The sequence below is a fragment of the Polistes dominula genome, unplaced genomic scaffold (genome assembly GCF_049000335.1).
Source record: "Polistes dominula isolate Pdom_NZ unplaced genomic scaffold, Pdom_raw_medaka contig_15, whole genome shotgun sequence".
Classification (NCBI taxonomy): Eukaryota; Metazoa; Arthropoda; class Insecta; order Hymenoptera; family Vespidae; genus Polistes; species Polistes dominula.
Window position 1 is genome coordinate 6,168,875 of NW_028300915.1, and position 17,384 is coordinate 6,186,258.

The 17,384-nt window shown below is 34.5% G+C and overlaps 3 protein-coding genes across 6 annotated transcripts; 2 read left to right on the forward strand and 1 right to left on the reverse strand.

The window, feature by feature from the left end:
- Positions 1–641: 641 nt before the first annotated feature.
- Positions 642–8,088, reverse strand: LOC107069318 (uncharacterized). The gene is made up of 5 exons (XM_015326537.2): positions 6,898–8,088; positions 6,302–6,784; positions 5,202–5,474; positions 4,139–5,077; positions 642–1,498 (listed from the first exon to the last, which is right to left on the reverse strand). The coding sequence occupies exons 1-5, from the start codon at positions 7,754–7,756 to the stop codon at positions 642–644; spliced, it is 3,411 nt and encodes a 1,136-aa protein (XP_015182023.2). The 5' UTR covers positions 7,757–8,088.
- A 594-nt stretch (positions 8,089–8,682) lies between these two features.
- On the forward strand, positions 8,683–11,352 carry LOC107069334 (uncharacterized). 3 transcript variants are annotated; one of them, XR_016175846.1, is made up of 3 exons: positions 8,683–10,040; positions 10,562–10,846; positions 11,103–11,352. XR_016175846.1 is itself a non-coding variant. In XM_089170061.1 (2 exons), exons 1-2 carry the CDS (start codon positions 9,152–9,154, stop codon positions 10,570–10,572), a joined length of 900 nt encoding a protein of 299 aa, XP_089026187.1. In that variant the 5' UTR covers positions 8,683–9,151; the 3' UTR covers positions 10,573–11,352. The 3 variants fall into 3 exon arrangements, 2 of the variants coding, with proteins under 2 accessions (XP_089026187.1, XP_089026188.1); XM_089170061.1 differs by having other exon boundaries at positions 10,562–11,352; XM_089170062.1 differs by having other exon boundaries at positions 8,686–11,352.
- A 153-nt stretch (positions 11,353–11,505) lies between these two features.
- On the forward strand, positions 11,506–16,046 carry LOC107069349 (arylalkylamine N-acetyltransferase 1). Of its 2 annotated transcripts, none has more exons than XM_089170063.1 (3): positions 11,506–12,678; positions 12,797–13,292; positions 13,539–16,046. In XM_089170063.1, exons 1-3 carry the CDS (start codon positions 12,537–12,539, stop codon positions 13,741–13,743), a joined length of 843 nt encoding a protein of 280 aa, XP_089026189.1. In that variant the 5' UTR covers positions 11,506–12,536; the 3' UTR covers positions 13,744–16,046. The 2 variants fall into 2 exon arrangements, 1 of the variants encoding a protein (XP_089026189.1); XR_016175847.1 differs by having other exon boundaries at positions 12,674–13,292; positions 13,539–14,610; positions 15,627–16,046.
- Positions 16,047–17,384: the final 1,338 nt, after the last annotated feature.

Sequence of the window (17,384 nt, forward strand, 5' to 3'; positions counted from 1 at the left end):
CTAATGACGATTATCCTTATTACTCTCATTAAATATAAATATTTTATATTGTCATAATTATAATGATTATAGAGGATTATTTATCCAAAATAGAGAGTGATATTGTAATAACTCAGCGTATGGTGTAATTAAAACAAGACAATACAAAAAATTTGATTATATATCAATTATAATTGTTTAATACATTTGTAAATGTTATTAAAATAACATTCTTCAATTTTGAATATCAAGTAAACCGAATTATAAACAACTATACATTAAAGAAAATAGGAGATTAGAGTTTCCATGTAATTATTAACGTTCATATATTCATAAAAATTTTTTTAATTAATTAGTAGCTCGTTAATAAATTAACAATTATAATCATTAATAAATTCATAATAATAATCAGTAATTTTATTTATTCTCAGATTTGTTATGAAATTGAGGATCGTAGGTGTATATATAATATAAAATTGGATTGGAAATTTATCAAGAAAAGTGCGATATATGATTTGTAATTCTTTTATATTTTAATTATTAAAATTAACAATTTAGATTGATTAAGAATTAAAGGAGTTTACAAATAATCAACGAGAGAAAACATGTTAACGATGCAACAGAATTCAAAATACAGTAGAATGAACTTGTTGCAATAATAATTAGTGATGATAACCGCCGTGACCACCACCACCGCCGCCGCCACCTCCGTGACCACCACCTCCGCCGCCACCGCCACCGCCTCCTCCACTTGAGAATCCGTGAGACTTTCCTCCGTGATGTTCGCCCTTCTTCCCATAATCTTCGTGATGATGATAGTGTTCCTCGTGGCCATGCTTTCCATGATGACCTTTATGATCTTCATCAAAGTGTCCTTTGTCGTGATGTCCCTTCTTTCCATGATGATCCTCGTGATGACCGGAGTGGTGACTTCCACCTTTCTTATGATGCCCTTCCTTGCTTCCGTGATGTCCATGGTGAGATCCATGCTTTTCATGATGTCCGCCTTTGTGATAGTCATCATAGAACTTATGTTCCTTGTGGAATTCGTCTTTATGGGCTTTATGATGATACCCATGCGTTTTCTCTCCTTTCTTGTGACCTTTTGAGTGACCGAATTTGGAACCCTTGTGTCCATGCTCGTGCTCGTGATGACTACCATGATGCTCGTCTTCTTCGTGGTGTCCCTTCTTATGCCCACCATGTTCACCATGATGTCCTTCGTGATGTTCTTTACCATAATGACCATGTTCACCTTTATCGTGATGATGTGAACCCTTGTAACCCTTATCTCCTTTCTCTCCGTGTTCCTCGTGATGATGTCCATGATGTTCATGGCCACCACCGGACTCATGTTTATGACTGTGATGGCTAGCAGCTACTTCTAGATCTCGTTCGTTTCTCACCTTTTTTGCCGATGAGAAATCGACGATCGCATAGAGGAGAAAGAAAGTCAGACATATCCGAAACACGTAGTAAGTCATTGTTGGTACTTTGACGGACCAACGAGTACGAATGACTGACCAAGCTTATCCACACCTAAGCTTATATACTTGTTGCTCCGTTCCTGGATTTGTACGTAATCACTTTCGTTCTTTCTCATCGATTTGTTCACAAACCATGATTCGAGTTTCGTAAATCTTTTCTACCATCTAGCGCCATCAACATCTGGCGAACGTGGTTTCTTAGGCTAAGGGCTTTTCGAAGCTTTCCGTAAAATAATTCTTTATTTCGTTTGGTTTTAAACCAAGTTCGAGATATAAGTGTTGTACAGGGCTACACTTACTAAAGGTATTAAGTATTGTACACTTACTAAAGGAATAAGATATGAGCTTTAAACTTATAACTTACATTTTTCAGAATATTGTTGTATTGCCTTTTATCATATAAGTATACCAAAGATTTGTACCTTATGGTCTGATGCCAAGTATTCTATAAAAATAGAATGGGCACAATGTATTCTCGAACGAAAACATAACCTTTTAATCCGCATTATAAATTGGGAATAATAAAAGTATTAGAAAAAAATTTATTATCGCTTTTTTTCTGAAATGTCTAATAATCTTAGGAATATTATATATCTAAGATAAATTATAATTTAATTGTTTTTACTTACCTCGATCATGTAATGGTTTTTCAATATACTTTCTATTTTGTTTTACCTTAGAATTTCACGGCGTTATTACCGTAAAAGATTTTATTTTTGCTAATAATTATAATATTATTTATAGCATAAATAAATAATTTTATTATTAATTAGAAATGTTTCAATCAAAAGTATTAACAATTAATATAATCAGATAAATATTTAATTTCAATATTAATGCAATTTGATATTTCAAGAAAATGTGTTAAGTCACGTTGGAATAGTAAGAAAATAGTGGTAGGAAAGTCTGAGATAGATCGAGAGGAGAAAATCTCGGATTAAAAGATATTTGTGCAAGCGTGGCGACGATTTCGATTGAGATTACATAACGTTCACGATAGACAGATTGCTTGAAATCGATATTACGATTTGAAGCAGGGTAAAGAGACGTAGCTTTCGCAATGAACTAATGGACGAAGAAAAGGAGCTATTTCTTCCCTAACATCGACGATTATTCTCCGTCTTATATATAATACGAGAGTAACGCTTAACTTTATCACATCGAGCGCAGCGCCGAAGCAAAACGGGTTGTCACGGTGGGTGCTGCTGGCAATTATAGCGAATATTCAGTCAATACAATGAGGTGTTTCGCTTTGCCGATTTGTTTGATAACGATTTCGATCGCTCACTTAATTTTGGTTGAAAGCCAAAGAGTCAGGAGAGATGTGTTTGACTTGGAAATAGCTGCGTCTCATCATCATCATCATCATGAAGAGAAGGGTGGCGGTGAAGAGCATTTTGCCGATCATTATAGCAAGCACGGCGAGAAGGGTGACAAGGGCTATAAGGGCGGGCATCATCACGAAAAGGGTGAAAAGGGACACCACGATAAAGGTGGCCACTCGGGACACTATCACGAGGATGAAGGACACAAGAAGCATCATCACCATGACGATGGTTACTACGCTGAGCATCATAAAGGTGAAAAGGGAGAGAAGGGCCATAAATTTCATGAGAAGGGCCACTATGGCAAGGGTCATAGCACCAAGGGGCATCACGAAGTTCATAAACTAGATGAATTTAAAAAGGACAAAAAATTCTTTGACGAACACCACGATTCCGGTCATCATGAGGATCATGGTGGCCACCATCACGAGCATGGTCATAAAAAGGGTGGTCATTTCAAGAAGGGTCATCACGATCACGGTCATCACGAAGATCATTACGGTAAAAAGGGCCATCACGAAAAGGGTAGCCACCATCATGATGATAAGGGTCACAAAGGTGAAGGTGGACACGACGAACATTACGAACATTATTCTAAACATGGTAAAAAAGGTGAACATGAGGATCACAAGAAATGGGGATTTAAACATGGACATTAAATCTAAACAATTATTATTATTGTTCTTTGTTGTATTACATTTGTTTCTAGCTGTACTTATTATTTTTAATTACGCATTGCCAAAATAAATGTTTTCTTATGTAAAACATCAAAACTGAGTTCACGAGTTCACAATCGATATACAGAGAATAGATATTTAAATCAAGATTTTTCATGAAATTTTATTGATATTTTTTTCAAAATATTATTTCGTTATATCTATTACGCGTTCTGTTTTATAGGTGCAGTCAGAAAAAAACGAGGTTACTTATCAAACTTTCATTTTGAAAGAAAAATAATTTTATATTTTCAATTATATTTGTATATGAGAATTAAGTGATACTGTCAAGCAAATTTAAACGATTTTGATGCAATCATATAGTAATCTATTAATATATATTTATATCGTTACTTTCACCCTGCCTATTTCAGTTTCAGTTTTTCTATATCTAAGAGTAAAAAAGTAAGCGGTAATTTTTTTATTAAAAAAAGATAATAAAACTACTTGAAATCTCAATGAAAATAATGAAATATTGAAATTATTAATAATAATTAGGATTATTTTGCAAATTAGTAATAGATTATATAACATAGTAATCGATAAATGTAGAAAAAACTAATAGATCGATTGAAATTAATTCAATATTGGTTTTCTAAGTGCGACGAATCATCGTTAACTTTTTGCTTACTTTGTTTTTTTAAAATTGCATCATTCTCGACGTAATGCTCTTTTCCGCTAGCTTCCCTGTCGTTTCCTTGAGCACTACCATATTGATGTCCATTGAGAAATATTTCCTTCTGTACGTGTTCGTTCTCGTGGTATCCTGCATCCAACTTTTGGATGTTTTCTTGTCCACCTTCCGCTTCTTCGTGTTCGCTGTTCTCCGAGTCATAACTCTCTTCGTGTTCGTCGACATGCTCGTTGTCGTAAAAGGACGTGTCCTTTTTGTATTCGTCCTTGTGGTAAATGTTATGAAATCCGGAATGTTTGTGACTCTTTTTATGAATTTCGTTTTTTCCATGACTTTCGCTCAACAGTTCTTTTGCAGCAGATTCATTTTTGCCGTATTTCACATTTTCCTCTTTCTTGTCCTTTTTTGATTCACTAAGGTCTTCTTGATATTGAGAAAGATAAGATTTTCCGATAGCTTCCTTTTCGTCTTTATCGAAATCTTCGGTTACTTCGAATCTATTGCTGAGCTTTTCATCGGTCTTAGTTTTTCTTTCATCCTGATAATTCGAAACGTCGTTGATAGCGAAATTATATTTGTCATTGACTATTTCGCTAGTAATATCTTTTAATTTTAATCTTGGTATAACAAATTTATTTGTGCGAAGATTATTTTCGAACGTATCACTATATGGAACATTTTGTATTCCAATCGATTTTCTTAACTTATCAGTTCCTAAATTAGAATGTAGTCTGATATTCATACCATCAAGGTCCAGTTTGCTTCTCGAAACCTTATAATTTTCTGCTTGTTTTGGTAAACCATAATATCGTGAGCGAGCAAGGCTTCCTTTAATGCGAAATCCATCGCTTCCATCGTAATCGAATCCTTCGATGTTACCAAGGCTACTATCTTGTCCACCTAAACGTAGTAAATTCGATTCCGCACCGAAGGTACCTGACGTAAATATACGTATAGCGTTTACTACGATTAAAATGATACCTTCCAATTTCATTATATTGTTAAATAACTCCAACAATTATAAGAGATATTTATTAAAAAACAAAATTCTAATGAGTACCTTTGCCGATGTTTCTTATTTTATACTCGGTTGGATATTTAAACCTGTAAATTGGGTTAGCCACATTTAAACTGGAATGTCCAAATTCATCATATTCATCAAAAAACTCAAAGTTATCTCTTCCGTTGTTTCTAATTGTGTCATATTGTTTAAATTCATTTCCCTTTTTATTAAACACGTATTCGCTTTTTGAAGTTTCCGTATCTTTTAGTATTGATTTTTCCGAAATATTTTTAATTTCTTCGGGTTTTTTAACCTCAATTCCTTCGCATACTAACAAACATATTACACTCACGGTTTAATAAATATTAAGCTTCATAACTGTGTCAATAAATTTTATTTTATTTGCTTTTGATAATTAAACTCCAGGAGACTGAATTACCTTTATCTGGTTAATTGTAAGTATATTTGATCTGCCGACACTTTTATAGGATATATCATGTCCAATGATTAGTACCAAATACGATACGTAAAATTAGATAAATTATTTTATCAGGCCATATTTCCTTCTTGATTTCGAAAATAAATTGCATATCCGCTATTTCAATAGTAGAACTAGATTTATTGACCGTAAACGTGACATTATTTCGAAAAAATACTTCGATCGATACACGATTCACTGTTTTTAATCCATAGAAGGAGCTATTTCTAATTTAAAAAGTAGAATATCTCGGAAATGTATAACAGACGGTATTACATCACTATTTTACTTGACAGTTACTCACATCGGTGTTACGCTAATTGATTGATGAATACTTTGAAATAGGACTCGTCTGGCTATACGACGAATTTCGCGTGTTATGTGTATCGACAAAGCACTGCAAAAATGTTAGCTATGATTGACATGCTCAGTGACGATCTGTTTATTAGTTGTGTACATTGTACATCAAAAAACATTTTATTAGTTTTAGATCATATTTGTTGTTTTTTGGAGTATGTAAATCATATAGATGAATAGATTTTTGCAGTGTTACTTAGTATATTAAACAATATGAAAAAATGAGATCAAATGGTGCATAAAATTATTTCTTATATTATTCCAAATGCAAAGTCATACAGCAATAACAATAGAGATAATATATAAATATTTACATATCAATAATCATCGTGAGTTTTCGAATATCCATGTTTCTTTTCGGCTCGTTCCCCAGTTTCTTTCGAATAATCAGAGTAATCTTTGTGATAAGAATCTTCATCTTTTTCGGAATGATGTTCTTGATTGCGACTAACATCGTGGCCTTTCTTGAAATCATCTTTCTTCGTCTTATCCCATTGATCGAGACCGGAATCATGATGAGATTCCTTTTGATAATCGCCCTCCTTTGCATTATTATGCTGATCGAAAGCAAAATGTTTACTGAACTGTCCGTCTTTGTGGTTTTCATCATAAAAGTCGGTGTTCTTTTTATATTCGTCTTTATGATAGACTTTGTGGAAACCATTAGTCTTTCCTCCTTTTTTATGATACGAGCTATGTTCATGTTTAGCACCCTCTTCACCCTTTTTCAAGTCATCGTGTTGACCGTAGGAACCGGATGTATTAGTATACTCTTTTTTCTGCTTACCCTTAAGATTGCTGTGACCTAGAAAAACAAAGTACTTGGAAATGAACCAAATATTAAAAAATACATATTTCGTCTATAACCAACTTTGTCTAACGATATAATTCAATTTTTTTAGGAGCAAACATACAAACCAGCTTTTTCAGCTGAATCATACGTCTTTTTCTGTTCTTCGTCAAAAGTGTCATAGCTATTGTAAGCACTATCACTTTTTTTCCCGTTAGATGAATGCTCTTCGATTTGAAAAGAAGATCCGATATCTCCAAGATGATCATGATCCTTATTATATAATTTTTGAGAATGTCCCAAATGATCATGATTAAATCCTTTGGAATGATACGTTTTGTGAGCATCGTTATATTCACTATTGTCTTCATCATCGTCTTCGTCGTCGTCTTCATAGTCGTCATTGTCATCATTGTCTCCGTGTTCATCGTTGTATTCCTTCTCTTTATCATAAGTTTCCTTAACGTCCTCGTTACTCTTCTCGTTGGCATGACCTTGATTGCCATCCTTTCCTTTTATTACCTTCTCATTACTTAAATGTACGTAATAAGGTGGTAAGGGTTTCTGTGGGACAATGTAGACACCTTGAGCTTCCATGTGATCGTTACCCGTCTTAACGTAAGACAATCGCTGTTGCATGTAGGGATTCAGCTTCTGTCCTACGTTCGTATAAGAGATTAGAGGCCTTTCATAGAGGGCTGCCGTTTGAGGAACCGACAGAGCAACAGGTGCAACAGCACCCTTACTACTACCATCGACGATATAATGTATTGGCAATGGCGTATCATAGTAACGTCCGCTCCCATAATTGGTGTAATGTACGTAGGTTACAGGGTAGTTTTGTCTTTGTTCGTACGTATAACCCGTAGCAGATGATTCCAAATCGGTTATATTCGTTTTTGCGATCGTCATCCTTTCCATTTTCGTTGGTGCTCCATCGTTAAGCTTGATCAGGATTAATGCAAGTATCGTTACTATCACTATCATGATAAATACAGGGCAAACTCGAGAATTGTTAGGTGTAACCAAAGGTGGTCTAACTTACTCTGGTACCCACGTTAGTAACCGATCTAGCTTTTATATACCTATGCGTAACTAAGGTCCTTCGATTGTCGATTCAAATGTAGTCATTCTCGTAAGTACTTTCTATGTAAGTATCCCACGGTCAGTGATATAAATTCAAGAACAAAGCGTTATTGACACTGTAATTATACTACCGTGACCATTCCTGTGAATCGTTAAAATTTGCGTAATTTCATTTAAACAGGCAACTCAAATTTCGGTCGAATCAGTATATATATATATATCTGTTATGTCGAGAAAAGATATTATTGTGTTACTCTTTTAGTCACACTGGATTCAATGTGGTGAGATAATAATATCTTATGTATGCGCAACATTCGTTCACGCTTTTGCGTCGATCGATAGTTATTTTCAACGGATGAATGATTCTATGATATGTCTTAATCTCATATTCAACGATATTTCTTCATAATTTTTGTTATTCAATATTTTAATACTATTAATGGTTTTCTAATAATACGTATAGATTAAGATTAGTTTGAAAAGTAATCGCACGTGTTTCTCAAATTAATCTTTTACAGCAATTAGAAAACAAAATAATAAAAAACACTTATAAATAATTAAAGAATACTTATATTTGAGTTATTAAAATAATATTGTATAACTTTAAAAAATATAAAAATATGTTGATGTGTTGTTTGAATATAATATCTTCTTAACGTGATATTCAATGTGTCAAGGCTAAATTATAATAAAAGCTCAAACGGATACAAAGAAGCCCGTGTAGACTTGCGAGTTTTTTATTTTTAAGAGTTGGGGTGACATTTGAAAGCAGTCGAACGAAACTGTTCGACTTTCAATGGATCGAGTAAAGTAGGACGACCTTGAATAGAATGTATAGGCAACGGAGAGACATCTCGGTGAGTCGCGCAAAATCGAAGAGAACAAAGTTCGTCCATAGCATCACTAGTCCCGAGAAGTACCGTCCTTCCAGATGTACTCGACCAGTTCTGGACGAGAGCCAATCGTGCGCGGGCGTTTCACCGATCGGTCAGGAGATATAAAAGAGCTCGCCACATGGCACACTGATTACAGTTTATTTCAACGCGAGAACCGGAACGCCACGAGTAAACGCAACGAGATTTTAAAAAAAGACAAAAGAAAACAACCGAGAAAGAGAGAAAGAAAGGGAGAGAGAGGGAGAAAGAGAGAGAGAGAGAAATACTTAGTCACGTCGACGTTGCGTTTTCCCTAACCAGAAACGCTCGAGAAAGAGAAAGAAAAAGAAGTATAGAACCTTCCGTTTTATCTCAGACACGATAAACTAGACACGCTAGGTGTAGACATAGAGAAAGGAGAATGAAAAACGTCTGGGGGTTGCGGTGGTACGTTCTCTGCGTCGCCGTTGTTCGCGTTTCAACATATCCGGTGAACGAAAGTGGCCACACAACACGATCCAATCTCGAAGCTTTTCCTACCGATTATATCATTGAAGATTTGTCGCCAACTAAATTTATTAGCGTCGACAGCGGTTTGGAAGATTTCGATTTCAACCCGGAGGATAAAAAACATACAAAGGTAGAAAATGTTCTTTCACTTTTAACTTTGGAACCAGACGCTGAAATGTTACCACCCAATTTTAAAGGTGTTGTACCACCGGGCGTCGATCATATGGAACTTCGTTTTCGAGAACCACAAGTTATGGCTTCTAATTCAAGGAGTGTTTCTGATAACGGTGTTAGATATGTACTTTTCAATCAAGCATCTCAAGGATTAAAAAATGAGAATGGTCATAAGAAGTTGGTTGAGTTTGAAAATAGATTAAAGGGCGTGAAAGGAAAAGAGAAACAAAAAAAAGATTATACTGAAGCAGGTGGTAGGAAGAAAGCACATACCGAGATCAAGAACGATTTCAAGAATCGAAAGGATCAGGTGTTTGACGAGAAAAATCGAAGTTATGGGATTAAAGATAGTCGCAATAAGGATTATAAAGCTGCAGGCTTTCATAGCGTTTATCATAAGGACGAACACAACAAAAATTCGGATTTTTACGACAATGATCATCAAGGTGGACATTTCAAGAAACACGGAAGATACGGCGAAAAACATAGTTCTCTTGAGCATATCTATAAAAAGGGATCCAGTCACGATTCAGCCTTCGATCTGGCTGAAGCCAAGAAAAAGGAAGGATTGAGGTCTTTGGTCAAGGAAGAAGCCCAAGGTCATCCTGCTGTGCTATTGACTACTGGTTAAGTATATTGGCTTCTTTCATAACCATCGACGAATTAAAAAAACTGGATTTGTAGAGGGTTCAAAGTATTCGATGCATTTTAACAAGGTGTATTTGATTATCGTTGTGTACACGATTAAAAAATAGACCGTAGATTTACGTGTTATTGTTTATCGAAGAAATTCATAATTATTTACGGCACGGCGTTGGGTAATATTTCCATGTTGATTAATGAAATGATAAATCTTAAAAAAATGTATACTATAATTCATCTTGTTTGATAAGAAAAGTTTCGACGAATGTATTTCATAGTACGTACGTACGTAGTAAGCGATTAGAATGTTTTAAAAGATACATTTTGTACGTACAAAGATTAGAAAGATATTGTAACTATGTTTTTCCCTTCTGACAAATTTACTTTGACGTATCGATTTCTAAGGAATTACGTTGCCGGTGTAAAATAAAATCAAGAGCACAGCGCAAAGTCGTATCGATAATCGATACATTCCCAAGGGGACAATACCTCGATCGGATTGCAGGTTCATCTTGACGCATTGTCCTGTTCCTTGATAACGACCATAGAGCAACCCCCGACTACGTTTCCCACGGTGAACAACGTGATTTGCCGACGATGGTTACGTTGATTAATGGATATTAATAATGTTCGCCATTGTTGCTGCAATAAATCGTGATTTTTCGTCGCGGTTAGCTGGAACGCGAATAAAAGGTGATAATTGATGCGTCGCTCACTTGGACGAGAAAGAAGGCCGTTGGAAATGGAGGAGAAAGAATGGAGGATGAGGTGGAGGCAGCTTTTCAAGCAGGTAACACGCGCGAGTGTGCATATGGGTATATATGCATCCCCCCCCCCTGTATTTTGATTCGGATGAGGATAACTGAGGTACCATTCCCTTCGTGGCTCAGTGAGCTTGGGTTCCGTGCATTCATCAACAATAAGCCGCAGCAACCCCAAACACACTCCTCCCTTTCCTCCTTTTCCCAATCTACGTGTATGCATGCACGCTCATGAGTACGTCCACGTGTTTATGTATATGCGTGCGTGTTTGTTTGTGTGCATAGATGAGCGTACGTCGTAGGTTGTGGAACGCGTTTGGAATACATAAATCAGGTGCACCAGTCTGCAGGCTGCTGCCAGCCATATCACTTGGCACAACGGCTATGAATGAATAGAGCCGTACCTGAATTATCGTCCGCCTTTGCAGATACTATGAGGACGCTCGTGCACGTTCCACGACAACAACGGGTAAACAAGAGTGTGAATTTAAAACCTTAAACTTTATCGTTGAATAAAAGTATGATAAAAACGAGACTGCTAATGTTCTTTTCTTTCCATGGTTAAATGTTTAAGTGTCAAATTTGTTTCGACGAAAAGACATTCTTCAATATATGTTATTTAATAATTTATTATTAATCTTTGCTTGAAATCAATCGTGTTATTATTTTGTTTAATATTTAATGTTTAATCGAAGTATTTATTGGTATCGAGAAAATTTAACCATAAGTACGATGATACAACATGAAAGAAATTACGGCAAAACGTCTGTATCAGTTGTTGAACAAAAAAGAAGTAAACAAAAAACATGTTGGAATCTTTTCGATCACGTCGTTTCAAACGAATCCATCGATTTCCGAAAGAAACGCAATTTATCTTACGTTAATCTTTCTCTGAGTAAGCCAGCGTAAAGAAGAAGGAAGAGGAGAAAGGGGAGGTGAGCATTCCGTGTGTCGTTTTTCGCTATCTTTCTCTTTTTATTCGTTTTATCCGAGAATAACATGGTCGAGAAGTGTTTGTGCGATTTCACGAGAACGAGCAATGTTAAGGGCTCGATCACTTTGATGCGAGACTTTATTGTCTCACGGACACCCGCATGAAGAACAATCCATCCTGGAAAGAAGAAAGAAGAGAAAGAGATAACAAGAATTATAAACTTTTACAATATCATATAGGTCATATTACTAATTTTATAATATCGTCAATTTTTAAAACAATATTATTACAATCAAATTTATGTATTTGAATATATGTGAGTTGGTTGAAAAGTTTTGAGCCTAACATAAATATTTTTTTTATCTATCAAACTCACTCTTATTTAAAAATGTATAATTTCTTTTTTTTCTGTTGAGTCTCCAAACTTTTCAACCCGCCCTCATATGTTAATGTTGGATAATTTTAAATAAACTGTTAATTATATATGTCAATTAAAAAAATTGAATGGAAAGGAATAGCAGTATTCATCAAATTTCAAAACACACAAGATTAGTTCGTGAAAACTTTAACCCGCGTGATTGTGGCTACAGATCGACAAAGTATCGCTATAGTTGACAGATATTAAACCACGTTCACACATATGGCTCGGTTATTTGTTTGATACATATATAACGTCTATCGGTATTTTATTCGGTGCACACGAGCATACTTCTATTTTTTATTTATGCATTATTTTACGAAGCGAAGGATTTTCACAGAAGATCGACGATGAAATATAGAGAAATATGGTATCGTTACTTTCAAGATTAATTACCAGTACTACAACTTTCCAATGCGCCAAACTTTTTCGGAGTATTAAAAAACTTCGATATTCTCAATCTTGTTTTAATGCTTCGAAAGTGAGTAAAGAATTCGATTGTTCTATAAGTAATATTTAAAAGAATAAAGATAACGCGCGTAACATGATTAAACGATTCTTTGAGTTAATTTCTCGTTTCTATTCCCAATCCTAAAAAACAATCATTTATATTTCAGAAATCTTCAGATTATATTACTCGTTTGGCAATGCCAATTGATATTGAAAACATAATAAATTTTATGTGTGGGACTTATTTTAGACATGAATCATCTATGATAAATATCGGGCTTAGCAAGGATCCACCATTAACCTCTATGATAAACCTCACGATAAAACTAATAAGACACGGTATGACGATAATCGCAGAGAATTCAGATCATTATATAATCGGTGTTGCTGTAAACATTTGCTCGTGCCCATGGGATCCAAAGAAAATGATGGAATATGCTAGAAGGTGTGAGGAAAAGGGACCAATGCGAGATATGATAGAGTTCTTCGCTTACGTGTCTAGTAAGCCAGATGTCTGGAATCGTTATTGCGTTCACAAGGTGTTTGAGTGCAGCAATGTGGCGGTCGATCCAGAATATCGTGGAATGGGTATAGCCAAGAAGCTCATCGAAGAGAGTTGGTATCTCGCACGAGACTGTAGTTATCGGTTGTTCCGTATAGACTGTAGCAGCAGGTGAGCCCCAACCTCTGTAATATCGATCATTTCAAAAGTATCGAACGATGGTTATTTCTTTTCGGATCGTAGACTTTTTTCGTTCAACTATAATACCATATGTTATTTTAGAAGTAGAAATTCTAAATTCAAGTTATTTTTATTATTTCAACGTTTCTTCCTTTATATAATTATTTCATAAAAAAAAATATTATTTCGAATTGGAAATATTTTCTTTTTATTCTGTATGTACGTTCTTTTATGTAGATACACAGCTAGAATCGCACAAGGTTTCGGATGGAATAAAATCTGCACGATACCTTATTGTCGATACGTCAAGAACGGCGAAATGGTATTCCAACATATACAAGAACCTCATACGGAGATCCAGGTTTATGTCGATCGTGTCAATTTTCTTGAAGCATACCATTTGCCATATAAAATTGTAAGTCAAAGTAATAGCAAAGGATAAAGAACAAAAAAAGATAATTTGTATAAGAGATAATCCAAGCATCTTTAATAATCCAATAATCATTAATAATTGTTTTATCATATATAATATTTCGAGAGATTTCAAGAGATATTAATTATCTATATTATTGTCTATCGAGTTAACAATGTGCTTTATTCATTTTGTAGAATTGGTAGATCTAGAGTCAATGATATTTATCGATATTAACACTCGTTTGCATAATATAACATGTATTTACAATTATATATATTTTCAATTACACTTGTTCTATTTGAAAAAGTTGTTATTATTATTCATTTTTTATAAAAATCATGAAATTTATTGTAAACAACGAATAACTTAACATTCTTACAACGTACCCTAAGATTATAATTTGATTAGAGATTGTATCATAAAATATATGAAATAGGTGTTTAGAATGAATGAAACGCGTAAGTTTAAAAAATTGTACTTTTCGTCGGTATTCACCACGGTGAATAAATTCAGAAGGATATTTCGACCCTCTCTTGGCTCGAAGATAAAGTGGAATTGTTGGTGCTGTGAGCGAAATACATCGGCGTAATGCGAAGTGCCCGCAATAGTGGGGCTCTACGGGCGTGTTTACGAGAGGGTTGTTCGAGTGAGGGAGGGGGTTGCTAGCATGCATCATCGGTGCAACTAGAGATAAATTCTGTACGCGCTGTGCTCCAGTGTGTACGTCGTCTTTACTTTGGTCTTAACTAAAATCCATTAAAGCCAACGATTTATTATGATACCCTTACCCTTAGTACGACGTGTGTACGCGGACTCGTTCAGGAGGCAGTCTAACACTTCCTGGCCACCTTCAGGCGCAGTTTAAACGCAAATTAATGACGTTGGTAGTATCCAGTGAGTATACCTGTCTACGTATTTATATACTTACATACCAGTACTTTTCATATTTTATTTCGTCAACTTCGTTCTATGTTTATGGAAGAAAGAGAAAGAGAAAATTCGTGCAAGTCGTACAACTCACAAACATTGTGTTTTTGACGTATTTATAGTAAACAACAACAAAATTTTATGTAAGAAATATAAAATAAAACTTGAACGCTTTGATAAATACGTTAAAACATTGTTACACTTTTTAAGATATGGTATATTACATTTGCAATACCTATGAGACTTTTATTACGATGCTTTAAAAAATTTACTTTAGACACTAATCGTTTATTATTTTAGATGCCTGCATAGATCAGTATTCGATGTTGCATAAAAATCAACAAGTAGGGTTTCTGTCGATGACTGTTCGTTATTAAAATACGCCCTTCAAAAGATAGAGAATATCGATCCATCTTCTTTAAACGACAGCACTGACCTATTTTCTAAATGCTGCCGTGGCCGAGAACAGTTCTGAGAATTTATATAGGACAGAGATGTCCCTATACGAAAGACTTAACGTTGTGAAGGTAAAACATCTTTTTTGTGCTTTATTCGTGCTACTAACGGGCGTCTTTTCGAACTCAAAATTTATGTATGTAAGAGTCAGCGCTATTCAAATAGAATAAAGGATAACCTGCGGTATGGAATTCATTAACACCACGTTACAGTGAGTCTTTTATCGTTCAACAGATTTCTAAGAAATCATCTAGGTCAATATGATAGTCTGTCGACATCTCATTCCAAATGTTGAGAAGCACATTTTTATGAGACCGAATAAGAACATTGGATAGAATTGAAATGACATTTTTAATCAACGTACGATGATCATTTTAAAGACTACAGAATACAGAAAGAACAATTATTTTTGGAAACGAAAATAATTTTAATTGTTGTAAATTTCTCTTTCCCTTTATTTCTTTTTCTTTATCAAACGGACCACGCCCTAACAATTTTTCTCTTTTATCTTGATGCAATCCAAAAAGTATCTTCTGCCGATCTTGAAACTGTAATGATTAATGGAGTTAGAAGAGCTACGCGCGGTTCCGTAATACCGTGGCAACTATCGAGTCGGAATTACAGTTGAGAAACTTCGAGGTAAGTTAGGAGTGTGCGACGTCGTCTCGGTTGGAGGATTCTCTCGTCGCCTTAGCTGCCTTGACTGCTTTGAAACAGCTATCCGACCACGTATCAAACTCAATTTGATTTTGATTCGACATACAGTAGAAACACATTTAATGCCTACTAACCCCTCCACCAAGTAGTTTTATAAAGGACCTGTGTATGTAACTATTTGCGAGGTACATTGTGTCGTTCATGAATTTTCAAATACATTTGCTCAGTAAAATGCTGACTGTTTAACTTAGGTATTTTTTATTTAAATTTTTTTATGAATTGAATCACCATGTAAGAATGTACAGAATTATTTTTAATTTTTATGGTACGTCATATCTACAAATTAATTTTTTGAATAATATATTTGTATGAATTATTGTAACTCATAAGAATCATATAAGACTTATTTAAAAAAGTATTTTCGATAAATTAAGGAATATTAATTTATGTTCTTGTATAAAGGAATTCCTAATATATAATTTCATTTCTAATAAAACTTATTATTAAGCTAGTATACAAGAACAAAAGAATTGATAAAAATGTCTACTTCATAAATGGAATTTCATTTTGACGTCTCTTTTGATCTTTATTATTTTATATATATATAATTTTTGAACGATAACCCGATTATAGCGACTTCAAAGTCAAAGTTACATTAATCTTTTGTAAAAAATGTGAATTCCAAGTTAAATGGTTTGTCCTTTTTAATTAATTTTCTGAATATACATTTAACAAAAATTTAAATAGATTGCTCTAAAGTCTAATATTTGTTAAATATATTTAATCTTTGTGCTAATGAATAGAATATTAATCAGTATAAATATCACTTTTCCTGCAAAGAACATAAACCGATGCTTGTCTTGAAGTTTAATGGACGAAGTAAGGATCACGATGCATCTGAGAAACCGGTGTGAAGGTGAATAATCTGCATAATTCCAATCCTACAGCGCGAAGCGTTCGTTCATCGGTGCAATTCTAGGAGCACACGTTCGCGTCTAGTAATTCCCGTCTAACATCAGGAATTGTTTGCCGAATTGAAATAGTTTGAGTCGAGACATCCGCCCTTATCTACTATCAGCTGGATACCTCTCTCCCTTCCTCTCTTTCTCTTCAGTCCATATCACGTGATCATGCATGTAGAGAAATTGCGAGATAGAATTGAATTGGCAAGCGAAATTCTTCCACTTTAAATAGTGGACTTTAATTAACGAATATTCTTTAGGAAATAATGTAAACATTTTCTTGTATTTTAATTCTATTGATTAAAGTTATAAAAAAAATTATACGATTTGTAATTAGTAACATCTTTGAAATACCTTGCTAAAAGTTTGATAACACTTAACGCAAATATTACATTATTTACTGAGGTTAAATAACCGATGAAAATCATACTTTAAACGTCACTTAAAACTGAAGAACGTTGAGGACCTTTAATTTGGTCTCTTCAAACTGGTCCAAGTTTCAGTCAAATTAGCCGTGTAATGAAATCAACGAATTAACTCTCGGTCGGTATCTCACTAGCAATGCTCAGGATAGAACGCAAAGAGAATTCTCGAATAAAGTCTGACAGCGTATCGTTTCACGTAATCCGTATCATTTTGAATTCTTAACATTTCAAAAAGGTTCCG

Coding starts and splice junctions, on each gene's coding strand:
- LOC107069318 (XM_015326537.2), bottom strand. CDS start 7,756: ATGATAGTGATAGTAACGATACTTGCATTAATCCTGATCAAGCTTAAC. Junction 5,078..5,201: donor AATAAGAAACATCGGCAAAG/GTACTCATTAGA, acceptor TATTTACGTCAG/GTACCTTCGGTGCGGAATCG. Junction 1,499..4,138: donor TGCAATTTTAAAAAAACAAA/GTAAGCAAAAAG, acceptor AAGCTTGGTCAG/TCATTCGTACTCGTTGGTCC.
- LOC107069349 (XM_089170063.1), top strand. CDS start 12,537: ATGGTATCGTTACTTTCAAGATTAATTACCAGTACTACAACTTTCCAA. Junction 12,679..12,796: donor AGAATTCGATTGTTCTATAA/GTAATATTTAAA, acceptor AGAAATCTTCAG/ATTATATTACTCGTTTGGCA. Junction 13,293..13,538: donor CGTATAGACTGTAGCAGCAG/GTGAGCCCCAAC, acceptor TCTTTTATGTAG/ATACACAGCTAGAATCGCAC.
- LOC107069334 (XM_089170061.1), top strand. CDS start 9,152: ATGAAAAACGTCTGGGGGTTGCGGTGGTACGTTCTCTGCGTCGCCGTT.